Source organism: Pyrus communis, chromosome 11 (assembly GCF_041283825.1).
Source record: "Pyrus communis isolate YQ-2024b chromosome 11, ASM4128382v1, whole genome shotgun sequence".
NCBI classification, from domain to species: Eukaryota; Viridiplantae; Streptophyta; class Magnoliopsida; order Rosales; family Rosaceae; genus Pyrus; species Pyrus communis.
In genome coordinates, this window is record NC_142575.1 from 1245144 (window position 1) to 1262166 (window position 17023).

General features: G+C 37.4%; 3 protein-coding genes across 6 annotated transcripts; 1 reads left to right on the forward strand and 2 right to left on the reverse strand.

Moving 5' to 3' along the window:
• Nucleotides 1-879: 879 nt before the first annotated feature.
• LOC137742059 (uncharacterized) lies at nt 880-3001 on the forward strand. Of its 2 annotated transcripts, none has more exons than XM_088679403.1 (2): nt 880-1393; nt 2574-3001. In XM_088679403.1, exons 1-2 carry the CDS (start codon nt 1039-1041, stop codon nt 2879-2881), a joined length of 663 nt encoding a protein of 220 aa, XP_088535529.1. In that variant the 5' UTR covers nt 880-1038; the 3' UTR covers nt 2882-3001. The 2 variants fall into 2 exon arrangements, with proteins under 2 accessions (XP_088535529.1, XP_068337903.1); XM_068481802.2 differs by having other exon boundaries at nt 884-1393; nt 2559-3001.
• A 73-nt stretch (nt 3002-3074) lies between these two features.
• On the reverse strand, nt 3075-8237 carry LOC137742058 (protein EMSY-LIKE 3). The gene is made up of 10 exons (XM_068481801.2): nt 7724-8237; nt 6193-6398; nt 5975-6084; nt 5649-5874; nt 5345-5539; nt 5161-5229; nt 4121-4369; nt 3961-4029; nt 3817-3880; nt 3075-3462 (listed from the first exon to the last, which is right to left on the reverse strand). Exons 1-10 carry the CDS (start codon nt 7749-7751, stop codon nt 3290-3292), a joined length of 1389 nt encoding a protein of 462 aa, XP_068337902.1. The 5' UTR covers nt 7752-8237; the 3' UTR covers nt 3075-3289.
• Nucleotides 8238-10492: 2255 nt separating this feature from the next.
• LOC137742189 (putative disease resistance protein At4g27220) lies at nt 10493-16785 on the reverse strand. 3 transcript variants are annotated; one of them, XM_088679695.1, is made up of 5 exons: nt 16514-16785; nt 14699-14834; nt 14358-14444; nt 11074-14224; nt 10493-10711 (listed from the first exon to the last, which is right to left on the reverse strand). In XM_088679695.1, the coding sequence occupies exons 4-5, from the start codon at nt 14220-14222 to the stop codon at nt 10693-10695; spliced, it is 3168 nt and encodes a 1055-aa protein (XP_088535821.1). In that variant the 5' UTR covers nt 14223-14224; nt 14358-14444; nt 14699-14834; nt 16514-16785; the 3' UTR covers nt 10493-10692. The 3 variants fall into 3 exon arrangements, with proteins under 3 accessions (XP_088535821.1, XP_068338079.1, XP_068338080.1); XM_068481978.2 differs by lacking the exon at nt 16514-16785 and having other exon boundaries at nt 14699-15078; XM_068481979.2 differs by lacking the exon at nt 16514-16785 and having other exon boundaries at nt 11074-14229; nt 14699-15050.
• Between the last annotated feature and the right edge of the window lie 238 nt (nt 16786-17023).

The window sequence follows — 17023 nt, forward strand, 5'->3', positions numbered from 1 at the left end:
TTCTCCCTCCTAATCCCCACAAAAATAGTAGGATTGAGAGGGACAAGTTCTCTTCATGATTTCTTTATCTTCCATCTTCACTTTGACAAAATATGCAATTTGATATCCTTATTTTCATTTAAAATTCAATAAATCTAGTGAATTATCTAAGCTAAGTCAATCTAGAAATCAAACGAGCCCTAAGATTCTAGGCTAGGGTTCTAAAATCTAGAATCCAAAGCTTAAAGAGCAATTATATCCCTTAAATAATCAACTATGTCAATAAATGAGATTAAAGTTACATAAAATTGGTCATAAGATGAGATATTCTAGAAATGTTTTTCCTATAAGAAAGAACGTTAATCACGTGATGTCCTTTATAGGGAATCTCCATAGTTAGAAAATGTCTTGACAGTGACAACTAAAGACACTACTTTGCTCCTTACATGTAAGAAAATCATCCTTCCTTTACTATAAAATCATCATCTAGCAAGTATATAAAAGTAACTCCTTAAAACTACAAAAGAAAAAAATGTACACATGTTAAACTACAATTGTAACGAGAAATAACTCTTTAGATTTGGGTGCATTTTTGCTCTATCACCCTCCAATGGTGATAATGTTCACCACCCTAGTTATTATCATCGAATGAATTTGAATTTTGAGATTTGTGTTTATCTACTACACAAGTTTTGAAGTTTAAATTCATCCAACGGTGGTAGAGTGATAAGCATCATCATCACGTCGTGATGAGCAAAAATATTCTTTTATATTTGAGGAGGAAATTACGTACTGACAAATAAAGAAATGGATCCACCCAAAAACAGTAATATGCTCTAACACACATAATCATTAAGTAGTTTTCGGTTAGTTTAAGCCCAAAAGGAACACAAAGCATGCATCCCTATCCCAATCCCATGTCTAGTGTAGGGGCTCTACCAGTTTTCTCACTAGCTAGCCCAACAACTTCCATTCTACATTGCCCAACCAACTTGATAGCAGTCACCTCCTCCTCCTCCTCTCTCTCTCTCTCTCTCTCTCTCTCTCTCCCCATCCTGGATGTCAAACTGTACGGTGGAGTCCTGCACAGTTGAGACCAGCGATGGAGTCAAGCTCAGCACTCGGCTCTTCAAACCCAGAGAAGAAGAAGACATCAAGGAGGGCAGCCCTGTGGTGGTTCTGGTGCACCCATACTCCGTCCTTGGCGGCTGCCAAGGCCTGTTGAGAGGAATAGCAGCTGGGTTGGCAGACAGTGGTTATAAAGCTTTGACCTTTGACATGAGAGGGGTTGGGAGGTCAACAGGGAGGGCTTCTCTCACTGGGTTTGCAGAAATTAAGGATGTGATTTCTGTGTGCAAATGGGTTTGTGAGAATCTATCTGCTGACAGGATTATGTTGGTGGGTTCTTCTGCAGGTATAAATATTTTTTAAGTTTTTCTGCACTTTTAGAATATGTTTCTGCAATTTTTATTGGATTAAGCGTGTTGGTTATAAATTAAATGGGTTATTTACATGTAAGTAGTGGATGGATTCCTTGTTTAATTGGTTTAGGTTGATGATTTTGTGGATCTGTGGATTGTGTTTTAGTTTTTGGTGGTTAAAAGATTGCCTCTTTTATTGGTTTGGTGAATTGGTTTGTGGATCTGTAATTTGAATATTAGTTTGCAGAAGTGATCAGAATTTATTTAGATACCAACTAATTAATTTTGGAAGCACCGGCGAAAAATTAAAGTACGCTTTGGATTTCAAGGAGAATTGATTGTTTGAGGCTAGGATTTCGTTTTGTAATGTTAGATTTCTCATATGGTGTGATGAACATGAAGTTGGGATTTCATTTGGTAATGTTCTTTGGAGTATTTCTGAGTTTCGTGTTGCTGATCAAACTGTATTTCGATCATTCAAAAGTTGGGATTTTGATCACATTCAAAGCAAATGGAACTGTGGTGAAGAATGTTATGTGCAACTATGATAGATTTCTCTAGGTCAACCGGCAATTGTATGTGTTGTAAGAAATGATAAATGATCATAAGAGCCTAAGTTTCTACTGATTGTGGTCTAGTGACTTTGAGATTGACTCATTACCCAATTTGCTTAATTACAAAAGTACTTGAGCTGTGATTCGATAAAATCCAGTAGCGTTATAATTTCGAATTGCTCTGTAAATTGATGAACGTTTTGGATAGGTCTATTACTACAGCCTCGCACTGCTGCTCCTTCACTTACATAACTCTCTGTTGGTTCTGATTCCAAATTGCGATTTTTGGTAATTGGCGACTTGTTTATGGTCTCCAGTAATTCCAATATGAACATAAATAGGAGGACATAAGTAAAGTCCTGAGGTCAAACAGTTTTAGTGAGAAATTGATGGTTTTTCTGCAAATAATCTTGCGATAAACTATGAAGCATGATCTAGGATCTTTCTGGTATGAACTGCGTAGCATCATTGTAGGCTTGGTCGGTAAATATAAGATGTTATTCGTAGTCCTGTCAGTTTTGTTAGTTCAACGATCATACAAGTCGGGGGTAACATAATTTCCTTGTATGTATAATCAAAAAATTTTGTCTGGTGTTTGGTGTAGGTGCTCCAATTGCAGGCTCCGCAGTAGCTCAGATAGAACAAGTCGTGGGCTATGTTAGTCTGGGGTATCCTTTCGGCATGCTTGCCTCAATCCTTTTCGGGAGACACCACAAAGCCGTACTACAATCCTCAAAACCCAAACTCTTCGTAATGGGGACTCAGGATGGGTTCACGAGCGTGAAGCAGTTACAGAACAAGCTAAGTTCTGCAGCCGGTCGTGTTGAAACGCACCTGATTGAAGGAGCAAGCCACTTCCAAATGGAAGGCCCTGCTTATGATGCACAGATGGTGAATCTTATCCTTGAATTTATTGCTTCATTGTAGATGATCAACCATCCGTAATGGAGTTGTTCCTTTCAGAACTGATCGGATCTTTCCACGCCGTTGTGTGTATACGCTAACTTGTTACCGTGTGTAGTTTGCAGGAGCTTAGTTGGTTTCCTATGTGCCTTCAGTGTATAATTTAAGCTGCTGTCTCAGTAAATTTGAGAGAGAGAGAGAGAGTGAGAGAGAGAGAGAGCACCATTAAATCAATCTTTACACGGTCAAGTGTCAACCAGTACAACCCCGAAAACATAAGTTACAGCAAGCGTTATCTCAACTTACGGTTAAACTAAAACTGAAACGAAACCTAGAACTTAGGCTAAAGCATCCGCTTGACTTGTCATCGATTCAGAATATGGCACAAATAGTACAAGAAGGAATGTAACTGGATGTTACATTTCTCAAATGTCATATGTCGTTGTCCTCAAAACGTTGGTCATCTGATGCAATTCTGCCCTCTCTTGTCATTTTATTGCCATTTGAGCCGTCAACTGCCCGACCTTCAGCCATTTCATCATACTGCCGCTTTCTCCATCCTCGTTCTTGGTCTAGTGATTGTCTTTGAGAGAATGTATGTTCATCTGTTTTGAAGCCAAAGAAGGAAGAAAAATGGCACATTGGTCATAAGCAAAAATTAACTAGACGTTGCACAGCCATGCTGCTTCAGAGATACATTCACTGCAATAATTTGCTGAAAAATATATATGTAACACGGTAGCAAGACAACATAATTTCGTGATTCAACCTCACTAATGTAAAATACAAGATTTGTTATTATTTTTAACCTTGATTAAAAAAATTAGAGATAAAATTTAACTGGAGTTGTACTCAGTAAGTACCAGTCAAATCTGCCTAATCAGGACTAAAGATACAACACAAGGCAGTGGAGCTTTATTATGTATTATAGAACATGGGTTAATGCAATTAGTTATTACCGCTTTCAACGTCAGATGCATCTTCGAGTCTTGTAATTGCATCGACCAGTGCCTGTTCATGCTCCTGCATTTTAAATAAACCATTACAATCCCAGCAATAAAAGAGCATCAGCAAATAAAGCAAAAAGATGCTTGAATTCATACTTTGAGAACTTTCTTGGCTTTCTCAATCTCCATGGGGTCAGGATGGCTGGCTCTGAAAACCCTTTCCACCTATAGTTTCAAGCAAAGAGGGAAAAACAAGTTACCACCAGCTAATTGGAGGAAAAGCGGGTAAGAAAAAACTTAATAGTTGTACACATACCTCTTTAATCAACGAGTCTGTATGAAGTATTTCAATATCGCTCATTGCCTTCCTGCCAATGCCATTTAGCTGCGGGGGCAAATCCTTCTTGGAACCCTTTGCAGTCCCTCTACCTCTTCCTGCACCTGAAACTGCACCACCACGTGCCGTGGACTTTTTATTCCCTCGGCCAGGTCCAGGTCCAGGTCGACCACCTTTACGAGAAATCCCAGGATCATCAGCTTCCCACCGAATATCTTCAGGAGATATCTATGCCATTAGAAGGTTCAATAACGATTAGCTAAAAGCAATCGGGAAATGAGCTCACAAGGCAAATCACAAACACAATTCAATGGGCCACAAGGTCCACAATCCATTACACTATCAGTACAATGTTAAGCATGTATTCGGTCTCCCAACACCCTTGTTCATCCTTCTTCCCCATATCTTAAGCACAAAAAGTGAGAAATAAAAAACTAAAAACTATGTGGTTATCAAACGCACCAATGGTGAAATGTATCAGAACACTGCTCGGTATCAAAAAACACAAGCTTTTGATATGAAGATTTACATACTGATTATGAGGTAGCTAAATCAATCTGCATTCACAGCTTTATTATAAATAAAATGGTTAATGAATTGAAAAACTTGGCATTAAGTTTCAATCATCTTAATGCCACCAGTAGTGCTGGACGTACTTCAATGTTTTTTTTGTAACTCAAAAACCTATTCCATTAAAATCAATTGCAAAAATCAGCACAGAAAAGCAAAGCAACTTCAGATTTTCCTGAGTGGAAATCATTTGTTTTTTCGGTTTTCAGTCAACAATAGATGGGATACGGCAGGGGAATCAAGCTGGGACCTCAGGTATAGAGGTAAATTCTCTTCACCACCAGAGCTATAAACCCGCACAAACTCATTTGTCATAATGTGCAAAAACGTAACCAAAAAAAAAAAGAACTTTGATTTTGAGATTTGAAATTTAATTATTTATGAGACAGACTATATCCTACAAAAGGATAAAAGGCCTACGAAAGAAACGAGAATCAGTTGCAGTATACCTCTTTTAGATTGACCCATTCCCATGTCTCATCCACTGTACCAATATCATAAACCAGAGCATGTAAACCCTGCCAACATTTGACAATTGTTAGACTTCACAAAGATTTATATTGGAATCGTGTGGTCAAACTGCTAATTACTAATGCTTAATCAGGTTCAGAAGAATTCACAACAAGAGCATACCTCAGCACGGTTGACATTAGTTATAACAGCCTCATAGAAGTGGTTGTCTTCAGGCCACCTTGTCCAAACCTTTCTTCCTACTAACGGATCACTAGTTTCTCCCTCAGCAGGCTCACTCCCCACAAAGGCACCAGCAGGACCTCGATTAGCGGCCTGGGGCCTTAAAGGAATATTTGCGGAAGGGTATTGTGTGGACTTCAAAAGCAGGCAACAAACTCCATTGAAAAAGAATAGGTAAAAACAAATCTAAGAACATATAAACAGCATAGGACCATTTTCTCAACCCAGAATTATTTCAACTTACAGATTTTGGTTTCTTGTTCCGAGGTCCTGGAGGAGGACCTCGCCTCAAGGCTGAAGAGGATGGTTGCATGGATGGAGGCAGTGCAGGAGTTGGAGCACCGAGGGATAAGGACTGTGATGTTTTCTGTTTCTTACGTGATGCTGAAACAGTTGGACTAGGTAGGGGGTCATGAACAGGCTGAGCAGCATTAAGTGTACCAGGTTGAAGCCCACTTTTTCTCCATTGCCTAATAGTATATAATATAACATGTCTCGTAAAAAATGCAGAGCTATCCAAATGTAATACATATTTGGTGCTCAAACCAACATGGGATAATATTATCAGACCTTATTCTCTGGATCATGTCATCGGCATGGACCCTCGACAAAAGTTCTCTGTGCTCCTCATCAGATACTCTCAGCTCCTTTCTAAGATTTGTCATTAAAGTTTCCTTATCCTGTAAAGTACATTAGAACTGACTTTCAAGCCTAAGTTAACACAAATAATACTTTGATCCAAAGGACAAGCGAAAGAAGAAACAACAAATAATTAATCAAACAGCTACCCAGGTGATGGCATCAGATTGAGCACTAAATGCCCTTAGAAGTGAACAGTACGCTTCTTGCTCAATGCGGTGAATCTGGGTTTCCATGTCACCATGCATCCTAGGTAATGGAGCAGAACTGACGGCAGCAGATCTTCCATTCCCAGAAGTTCGGCCTCCTCTTTGAAACCTGTTTTGATGAGACGGCGGAAAGTCATCGTCCGTTCCTGCAAATGTTTCAGAGCATAGCACACTATTATTTCTAGCTTCAGTAACAAGCCCCTTAGGTATTTTAAGAACTTTGCAATAGCAAAGCATAAAATCCTTTTTATTTCTACGGCCCTTGTCCCTGCCAATAGCCAACTTTTTCAATTATATACATGTCTATATGCATGCCACATATAATGGCATGCTATTTCTTGTATCTGTGCCTCACAAGGTAGGCATCAACTATATGTATATAGAAATAAGGATCTTATATTCCAGAGGCCAGGCAAGCCACATAAGAATGTGTTCCTTCCTCAAAATGTATCCTGACACTAGCATAAAAAGAACTAAAAATGAAAATCTTACCAACATGTTCTGATAATACAGAAGATGGGTTCTAGAAGCATGCACGGTGCACTAAGAATGTTGCTATAGCATCTAAGAGCAGTATCAACGTTAAATAACAGCCTTGCAGGTATTTAAAACAAAAACATTATAATATGCTTAAAATGCATCCTTCATTTTTTCTACACTAAACTAAAGCATCCTTGGTTAAACTAATATAAGCCATAACATAGCATTAATTATCAACTTTACTGAATCGCTAAAACCAAAACAACAACAACCACACGAAATGTGGCCAATATGAAAACTCTTAATGCCAGTAGGTTTCTTTTCCCAAACAATTAGCTTCTTTCTCCAACACAGTGACCTTGGCTAGAATCAGGATAGTAGGACCTAACTACCATTAACCAAATTCCACAGAGAATTATGAGTGACTTTAATCCCTAGAGGATGAAAAAACAATTCCAAGCAACAAAAAAGAGTAACTATCTTTTGGGTGTCCACCCAGTGTTCAGAATGCAAATATACAAGGTTCAAAACAATAAGCAAGACCAACTTACAGACGGGAAGAATGGAATACCCGAATCGGAGTCAATCTCCAAATAATGGCATCTAAGTACATGTTGTGGGAGAACTTAAAGGTCTTACATGGTGCTTCCAAACCAACTTATAAGAAGTAAAAGAAAGAGCAAAGCCGAATACAAAATCCTATTACCTCGGAGCACAAGCCGGGTACACTACATTACAATTAAATTTTCTTCTAATTCTACCATGGTCGACCAAAGAGGTTAAATTTCAAGACAAACCCACTAAAATGATGAATTCAACAGTAAAAAAGTACATCCAGAGCAGTAATTAAACCCAAATTCTACCACACCTAACATAAATTCAAGAATTTGAGTCAAAATTACTCTGAGAACCAATAGATTACACAATGGAAGAACAAAGGTACTTAAAAACCAAAATTGAAAAACAGATAAGCAAATTCAACTTAGCTTACCACTGCTATCAGAGAGCTCGTAGTCCATCACCGCTCCTTAAAACCAAGACTTTCGCTAAAAACCTAGCACACCCACGTCGAAAGTCGATCAATTTAGCGAACCCACGTCGAAAATTCGATCAGTTTCATCGAGAACTTGAACTTGCACCCACTGGTACCCTCCAAAACAGATCAATTCGCCGAATTTTACCTAATTTCAAGCACAGTGTGGTCCCAAAACCTCATAGAAGTTGAAATTAGGGCACCAAGAGTGATGGAGAAGGCGATCGATTGACGTCAATGCGAGCGAATTGGGAATTGGAACACCTGCTCTAATTGTGGGGCATAAATAGAATTTCGAGGGGATGCGGGGTGAAGAGAGTGGGGATTGGACTTGGAGTGTGAATTCGAAGAAATTGAATTCCGGCGGACGGATTGGAGATTGGGGATTGGAGATAGGTCGGAAGGGAAGTCGCGGACTTCAAACTAGTTCCTGTGGCGCCCTAATGTTTTCAGTTAATAGTTCAGTTTCAGTTCCGAGTTTCCTATTGGCTGTTGGTTTTTATTTCGGGAATCCATGTGGCGCTCAAATGTGGGCCCCACATGCTTGCCATTGGACAAATCACAGGAGAGATTTTTTAATGTGGCCGATATACGGGATGGTACATCACGTGTCATTATACAAATTGTGGGATATGTATGCTAAAAAGTTAATAACTTAAAAAATAAAATTTCCCATCACTCTTATTAAAACACATGGTGTACCACTTGTATTCTTGTCACAACTAAAAATTTCTCCTAAGCGGAGGAGTTTTCATGCCACATCAAACCTTTTTAATATACGAGGACTCTTTGATTTAATGATACATATTTGCACATAACAATATACTAGTATAGATCTTTTATAAGGTCCTCATTTTGAGGACACGTGAGACGTCTTTTATATGAGCTATTAGATCAATTTAAGGATAACAAAATGATGAGGTTATGTAATCTTGTTATACCTAAACAAATTGCATAGAGTGGGTTAATTAAAAAAAAATTAGGGAATTTTAACGAAAAGTTTCTGGTACTGTTTACTTTAACAAAAAACCACATTTTAACACTAAAAAATCAATCATGGTATTATTCACTTTATCTTTTATTTTGTTCTTATCGTTAAAACTTAAAGTTTTCAAAAAATTTTCATCAATTTTCCTAAAAAATTAAGGGTTCACGTGTTAATTCTTTTTAGTCAACACAGAGGCAGCGTGCACATACTTCCTAAAAAATTAAGGTATTTTCTTTGTGGTTGTATTGATTTCAACCTTTCTTTGAGTTGTTCTTGAACTCGTGAGCGATTGCATGATTTCATTAACGCCGTCTCAACTTGATTCTTCAATTTTAGATTCTTCTTGTTGTTGATAAAAAAAGGCAGTGCTTATCCATACACCTACTTTTACCTCTTACACACTTCTTTCAATTTCTAGCTGATAGATCGAGTTAATTGAAGAAGAACAATAACAAAAAATTAACAAGAGTATGTGGAAGGTAAAAATATGTGTTTAAATATCACTACATAAAAAATAAAAAAATTGACGTGGTACGGGTTCAAGCCCAACTCCTTTTTTTTTCACATTAGTTTTAATTTTTGTTTTTTTGCCACTCGGTACTACGGTCTGGTAATATTCTTTTTCACTTGGAAGTGAGAAGTTTTAGGCTCGAATCTGGTGAATGGCAAATTCGACACCAAATTAGGTTGCCCATTGTGTGGCTTAATCGAACTCCCCCTCTCATAGTGTAAAAATATCGATGTATTAAAATATAAAAAATTAAAAAGAAATAGAGGTTTCAGATTAAAAAATTTTAGGAAATTTTTTCTTGAAATAAGTAAACTATATTTTAAAAAGGATTTTGTCAATGTTAATTTGCAAATTGTACTATGGAAGAACAAGTTGCAGATGAACGTAAACCCAAAGTTGGCCAAGAACTTACATCAATAACGTAAGCATATGATTTTGACAATCATTATGCATGAGAAGTTGGATTTAGGGTCAGAATGAGTTCAAGTTAGAAGAAAAAAGGAACGAATGAAATTACCTACAAATAATTTGTTTGTTTAAAAGATGTACCGAATAAGACTTATCAGAAGACAAAGAAGAATACGTCAACCAAAAAAGAAAGGAATCTTGGATCAACGTGTGTGTGTTGTAAGGCCAAGTTAAACATTTCTCGCGACAAGTCTAGGACAAAGTGGTCTACTTGTAACTTTGAACAATGTCATGATCATGTACTTTCAGCCCCTACAAAGGTACACCTGCTACATTTACACCGCAAAGTTTCGAAAGCAAAGAAGCTTTACATGGAAAGACTAAGTAGTGCAAATGTACCTACAAGTCAACAATTCAGAATAATGAAGAATGAGGGAAGTGGAATTGCAGATGTTGGATGTACTGACAAAGTTTTGAGAAAGGTTGAAAGAGATTTAAAGAAAAAAGTCGAGGGACATGATGCTAACATTGCTTCTTGAATAATTTGATTCAGAAAAGGAAAAGAAACCAACCTTTATATTTCGAAGTTGATAGAGATGAGGAAAATTCATTTCCTGACGTTGACAATTCTGTCGCTTATTATATCCGCCACTACATCCATTTTCTGTCAGATTTTGCTTAAAATCCCACAGTAATATACGTTTTTTGTTGGTTTTTGGACCGCTAGTTATAAATAATTTTGTAGTAATGTTGCCTCTTCTGAGAAAGTTTCTGGCTCCATCCATGGATGGAAGGGTAGGCAGAAAAAAACCTAGAAACATTAATCTCCCAACAACCAAAAATATAAAACTTAAATGTATTTTAGGTACAAAAGAAAATATTTTCTGTTTGAGTAGAAAGAAAATGGAGCACTATTAAAAAAAATATAGGAAAATATTTGAGGAATATTATTCTTCTTGTGGACCTTGAGAAATTCCTCTTGCTTCTTTGTTCATCAGCTTCTTCTTCCAGGAAACTTAATTACCTCTGCTCCCACAACCTTTAGGTCAATTCAAAATAAAGGAGAAGTATAACTCAGCAATTTGCTTTGGTTTTTGCTCTCCAAACAAATTTATAAAGCATTCTGTAATGTTAAGCTTTAAAAAAAAAATTCAAAGCAAAAGATAAACAATTAGGTGCATTATCATAATAAGTTACTCAATTGTTGGAGATCATTGGACCCTTTTTCAATTTATTTTTAAATTTCAGTGTCATATTGATATGTCGTCGGTAATTAATTTTGATCAATTCAACAATTGGTATTTGATTTGTGATGATTTTAGCCATTTCCTTAGAAGGAAATAGAGAAAATAGATAGAAAAGGAAATGACAAATGAAAATTTATGCATGACAGAGACGTACCTTTTCCTTAGAAGGTGGAAATGTTGCTCATTGTTTACTTGGACTTCCATTTTGCTGTGGAAGTCAGAAGTAGAGGTTGAAAACTTGGGGCAGTCCAGCACATGCAAGTATTCCAATGAAGGGCACAAAAGTGTAGCATTTCCAGCGAGTACGCTTGTCAGCTTTGAAAGACTTTGCAATGCTAAGTTCTTCAGTTGTGGAAAAATGATCTCGTCATCCTGCACTATTAATCCCTCGCTTAGGCCGAAAAGTTTGTCCAAGCTATGGCATTCCTCCACCCAAAGCTCTTCCAATTGCTGCAGACATTGAGCTATGTCGAATGTGAAGAGAGTTTTCAATTTCTTGCACTTGGAAATCGCCAGAGTTTTAAGGTTATGGAACATTGCAGGCTGAGCAGGACCGTTCAATATGTTCGTCAGTTCCGGTAGATTCTCCAGTTTCATCTCTCTCAATTTTGTCAAGACCGTTTCTCCTTGTTCAAGCCCTTGAGATTTGAATATATAAACCATACCAGTGGCACATACAATTAGTACTTCAAGATTTTGTAGTCTCTGCAACAGATTAGATGGAACAAGCGCATCCGCCACACCTTCACACTGCTCCACCTCCAAGAACTTGAGATTTCCAAGCGACCCCTGCAGTAATTCACCAACACATAACTGTTGCAAGCGCTCCCAGCAGAAGACATGCAACTCGTCCAAGCTCTCGAACACAGGCTTATTTGGAACCCTAGTTTCTGTGTTCATCAAAGTTACTATCTCACGGCACTCTTGGAGATGCAAAAACTTGAGTCCATGCAACTTCCCATGATTGTACTCCTCAAGAATGTCAGTTAAACTTCTAGGCTCCAAGTAGATTATTTTCTCCACTCTCTCTGTCACTGTGCTGTTAAACCAATCCGGCAGTGTATTGATTGTTGTGTCCAGAAACAAGGCTCTTGAATATGGAGTAACAATATTCTTTGATAAGTGCACATTCATGGACCGATGTACTGGGTCTCTGCTGATACATATATCGAAATTTACCCAATTTCGAAAGAACCCTACATTTTCCGGAAGGCATTCTGCATCAGATATGTCAACCTTCAAACTGTTTAAGTAAGGCAAGCAAATTAGCTCATCAAAACTAGCATTAGTTTTGTCATCTTCTCCTTCAACTTTCTTGCCCCAATCAGCAAAACTCAGTTGCATGTATAGTTCTTCTAATTTGGACAGCCGCGATATCACATTGGATGGAATTACTGCAATGTAGGTACTCATAGTGAGATCCAACATCCTTAAATTGGTCAAATGTCCAATTTCTTCTGGCAATTCCTCAATACCAGATTCTCTCATACTAAGAACCTCCAGTTTTTTCAATTCTCCGAGAATTGATACATCCGTTATTGACTGACAACGATCTAGATGCAGCGTTTGGAGTTTGGTTAAGAGATTAAATGATGAGGGTAATGATATAATTTCGGTACTACTTATGTCAAACACCCTTAATGCATTTGGGCTTTGGAAAAAATCTTCTGGGATCTCCTCTATTTCAAAATTTGATTGTAGTAATAAAATCTCGAGTTTTGGACATACCAACTCGTCAGGAAGATTGCGGATTTCATTCCCCATTAGGGAGATTGCGGAGTAATCTTCGAGTGAATTCTTTGGCCAATCCTTTAAGTCGCAGCCAGCTTTTACTAAGAATCCTTGGCCACCATCCCCAGATGATGCAATTAGTATTGCCATGTCCCGAATCACATCATGCATTCTTACACATCCGTCTTGTTCACCATCCAAAACCAAGCTACAAGCTTTAAGGTACTTGGCCACCAAATGCGCTGTGCTTCTGGCTTCTTGCATTGAATTGGCATCTCGAAACAATCCTTTCCCGATGCCATACTTCAGCAAGTCTTCGATTTGGATATCAGAGTCCTCCGGGAATAAGCAGCAAAGTAAGAAAAATGACTTGGCGTCATTGCCTTTCAAGTAATCGTAGCTCAGCTTTATACATCTGAACACATCTCCCTCGTCATCAAGGTTGGTAGTTTGGGACATCTCTAGTCGTCGAGCTGCTTCTCTCCATTCTTCCAAGTCCTTATCTCCGAGTGCTCTTGCAACTGCAATCAAAGCAATTGGGAGACCACGGCATTCTCCAGCTACCTTCCTGGCTATGTCATAGAAATTGGTTGATTCAAAAGACCTGTTTGCCTTTTTCACAAACAAGGCCCAAGAATCTTCTTCTGATAGGGTATGGAGATGGATCTTTTCTTGGCTGTTCATGGCATGACATACATTCTGTAACCTTGTCGTGAGAATGACCTTGGAATTGCAGTTTTGGAGCTCGTAGTCGTCGGGGATCCCTATGAGAGACAAATCTATTGCCCTCCAAATATCGTCGAAAATTATAAGGATCTTTTTTCCTCTCATTATTCTCTCCTTCAACCTAGCTGCTCTGACCATTTCTGTCTGCTCATTCAAATTCAAGGCCAGCATTTCTGCAAGCTGTTGTTGAATCTTAACCAGGTTCGGGTTTTGGGAAATGACAGCCATAATCACATGATCAAAGAGCCTGTCTTTACACGCTTGCAAACCAACATGTTTCACCATGGTTGTCTTGCCTATGCCGCCCATTCCATGAACCCCGATGACAGTGACGTTATCATCTTTCAGTGCCTTCATGACCCCATCCATGGCTTGCCTTGTTGCTTCAAATGCTTCGAAATCTCCTGTTGACATGGTGGACTCAAACTCAACGGGCCGGCGAACTTGAAGCTTAACTGTTTCAAACCTTTTCTCTTCTTTAAGCTTGTTCAATTCTTCTGTCCCATTAACTGCTCTCTTGCTTAAAGTGTAACGCCATTTCAAATTCGGGCAGCAGCCTCCAAGGCATGTTTTGTTTTCTCCGGCTTCATTATTCAGTCTTTTCGCATCGATTATGGCCTTGTCAGCATCCTTGAGCCATTTTTGAACCTCGGACTTAACTTCGTCTCCATTCATTAACGCCGCATCCACGCTTCGCTGGTAATCATTCTGCGTGGTCTCAAGCTTTTCTACCAGAACTTCAAGAGACTGTATGTGTCTCTTGTAATGCACCAAGTAACCCACATTACGCTTCACTGGAGTCCATACCAACCCAGCAACTTGTAGTACGAAATTAACAATTTCCATACCTGTCCTTTTTTTTTTTTTTTTTTTTTAATTAACAGAGAAAATAAATTGTAAGATTCAAAGTTCAAACAATAAAATAGGTACCACCAAAAACGGAGAAAAACTATGTAGGATTTGGATAACTAGATGACCAACCTGGATCTTCCTTAGTTGAGAACGTTCTGTGCCTTGGATGAATGTCAATGACTATGAGAGGATGGTTAAGCTTGGTTCTTCTGATATCTGATAACAGAAAAGGTAGACGAAGGATCAGCATAGATACGTTTAGGACTGATAAGATACGCGTATCGTATTGTGCAGATACAAGTATCCTACTTTTCGGATGCGTTTGAAACTAAAATAGGAGGATAATCAGAAGAAAAATAAAAAATAATCACAATAAATCTGCACAGAATCGTGATTGATCGAAGTTCGCTAACTGAAATCACTCTAAAATCGGAAGATAATTAGAAAAATAAAATAAAATTCGGATTTACCTCTCGAACCTCATTACATAAATCACTCTGCTTGGGAGACTTTCATGAATCAGACCGTCATCTGCAACCGTTCCGTCATCTCCGTCGTCTCCATCTTCTCCGTCCACAAGTGCTCCGTCGTCTCCTTCGTCTCTGTCTGCAACACTCCTGGATAGTGACTACTGAAACTAAAAGTTTAATCTGATAATAAAATATAAAGCCTTTTGCTTTTCTGAAAGTCGAGACTAACATTATCATATCCATACCATTACCCACAATAATATATTATAATACCCAAACCACTGCCCGTGATCCATTCGAATCTGATGAAGATCGTTGCTTTTCTGCTTTCAACTTTTTGTACTATTATAACATTCTTTTATTTTGTATATTATAATATATTATTATGTAGTGGTTTAAATATTTAGATTATAATAATTTAATGCATATGCCTTTATGATGTGTTTTTTATCTCTTAAAATAACCTTTCACTTGATGAACAATCATTGGAGACTACTTTGATTATTGGAGGAGACGTCATGAACGTAAAAGTTGAATGAGACCTTTTTTTCTTTTTTTTTTTCTTTGTTTGGATGATCTTTTTACATTTTCAAGTTTTAAGACTAATTGATTGTTGGATGAACTATCTTTCTAACTATTCAGAGTTTATTGAAATAAATTTGAATGTTTATTTTATAATGTTTTAGATATATATTTTTTTTTAATTGCCGTATCCCTAACGTATTGTGTTCTAGTTTTTAGAAATTTCACATATTTCCATATCATATCGTGTTGTATCCCTGTATCCATGTTCGTATTCTTATTTGGAAGTTAAATTAAATTTTAGCAAAACTTCAACTGGACTTTCTAGTTGTTTGTTACTTTACTATGCTGCCCAGTTTCTGAGAGTTATAATGACTAGCTGCCGATAGAAATTAAAAAACGGTGTTTATATGGCGATTATAATTTGGTGATTATAGTTTAGAATGCGTGACGAATATTTTACGAATATTTATGACCATTAAAAAAATATATCTATAATCTATTTATAGGATAAAAATATTACCAATGATAATATAAATTTGTGATAAATGTATCATTACTCTTTATAAAGAACTACTAGTATGAAGAATGGTTGGGGTTGAGTTTGCAAATTTGGACTTTAAAATTCATGTAAATAGTTTTGTTAATTTCTAAATTTATATAAGTGAGAGCTATCATCACCTGTAGTCTTAAACACCCACCACCCTCGTCTCTACCCCCACCATGCCACAATCACCTTGCATCACTACCACCACACCCACCATTATTGTTGTTGATGCTGCCGCCACAACCGTTACCTGCACCACCATCATTGTACAACACCACAACTATGGCTTCCACTACCAACACTACTGCCGCCGCCACCACCACCACCACCCAATATCAAACCGCCTCCACCCCTCATCAGATCATCACCGTAACCCTAGCACATTTACCCAATTGCCACCTTTCTTGTTTAAATTTCATTATATTATTATATTATTAGACAAATAAGTAACTTACAAATTCTAAAAAAAATTAAAATCCATCCTTTCAAATTCCATAATTTTGAAATTACTTGATAATTTTAATTTTCTCTTCTAGACAAAGAGTTAAGAAACAAAATAAAATGACATCCTTAATTTACTCACTCAAAAATACTTTCCTCTTTTGTATTTTCTAACACCTCTCGAACTCATATTGATATACCACATCATGATCAGTTTGCCAAAAAAAATTGGAAGCCAATTTCTAATCAAATAAATTAGATACATAATTTTCAACAGGTTGTACATCTGCGTTTTCTCTTTATACCTGACAACTTGATGATCTGAGCTTTGATTCACCAACTCGACTCCGCCGCCATGGCCGGCCAGTTCAACTTCGAGTAGGTTGATGTTGCCTATTGGGGTGGGGTTTTAGCACTTACAGCTATTCACTCATCAAATAATTCTCTCCAGTTGTAAAGCTGTCGATGGACTCTCTCTGCAGAAGTTTATGCAAGCATAGACCTCTCTGCTGTTAAAATTTTTGTTCCCAACTTTAGTACTTTGGATGTTAGTACTCTCTCAAAGACAATTTTTAATTAATTCTCTGCCAAACAGACCCTAAACATCATAAATGCCTTTTATTTTACAAGTTGCACTAAAAGTAAGCATAAAATCCTCTCGTATCTTTAGTTGCTCAGAAAATTATAGAAAACTTCCCTTTAATCCTTGAAAAGATCAAGTTTTTAATAATACTATATGTAAGATGAAAAATTAAAAATAGTTCCTTGACTCATATTTATATATATTTCATGTCAGATTTAATTATTTTTTTTAT

What these genes read in the sequence shown, in the direction of transcription:
- LOC137742059 (XM_068481802.2), top strand. Translation starts at nt 1,039, where the DNA reads ATGTCAAACTGTACGGTGGAGTCCTGCACAGTTGAGACCAGCGATGGA. An exon ending in GTTGGTGGGTTCTTCTGCAG is followed by an intron (nt 1,394 to 2,558) that starts GTATAAATATTT and finishes TGTTTGGTGTAG; the next exon opens with GTGCTCCAATTGCAGGCTCC.
- LOC137742058 (XM_068481801.2), bottom strand. Translation starts at nt 7,751, where the DNA reads ATGGACTACGAGCTCTCTGATAGCAGTG. An exon ending in AATCTGATGCCATCACCTGG is followed by an intron (nt 6,085 to 6,192) that starts GTAGCTGTTTGA and finishes TGTACTTTACAG; the next exon opens with GATAAGGAAACTTTAATGAC. An exon ending in CAGACTCGTTGATTAAAGAG is followed by an intron (nt 4,030 to 4,120) that starts GTATGTGTACAA and finishes TTGAAACTATAG; the next exon opens with GTGGAAAGGGTTTTCAGAGC.
- LOC137742189 (XM_088679695.1), bottom strand. Translation starts at nt 14,222, where the DNA reads ATGGAAATTGTTAATTTCGTACTACAAGTTGCTGGGTTGGTATGGACT.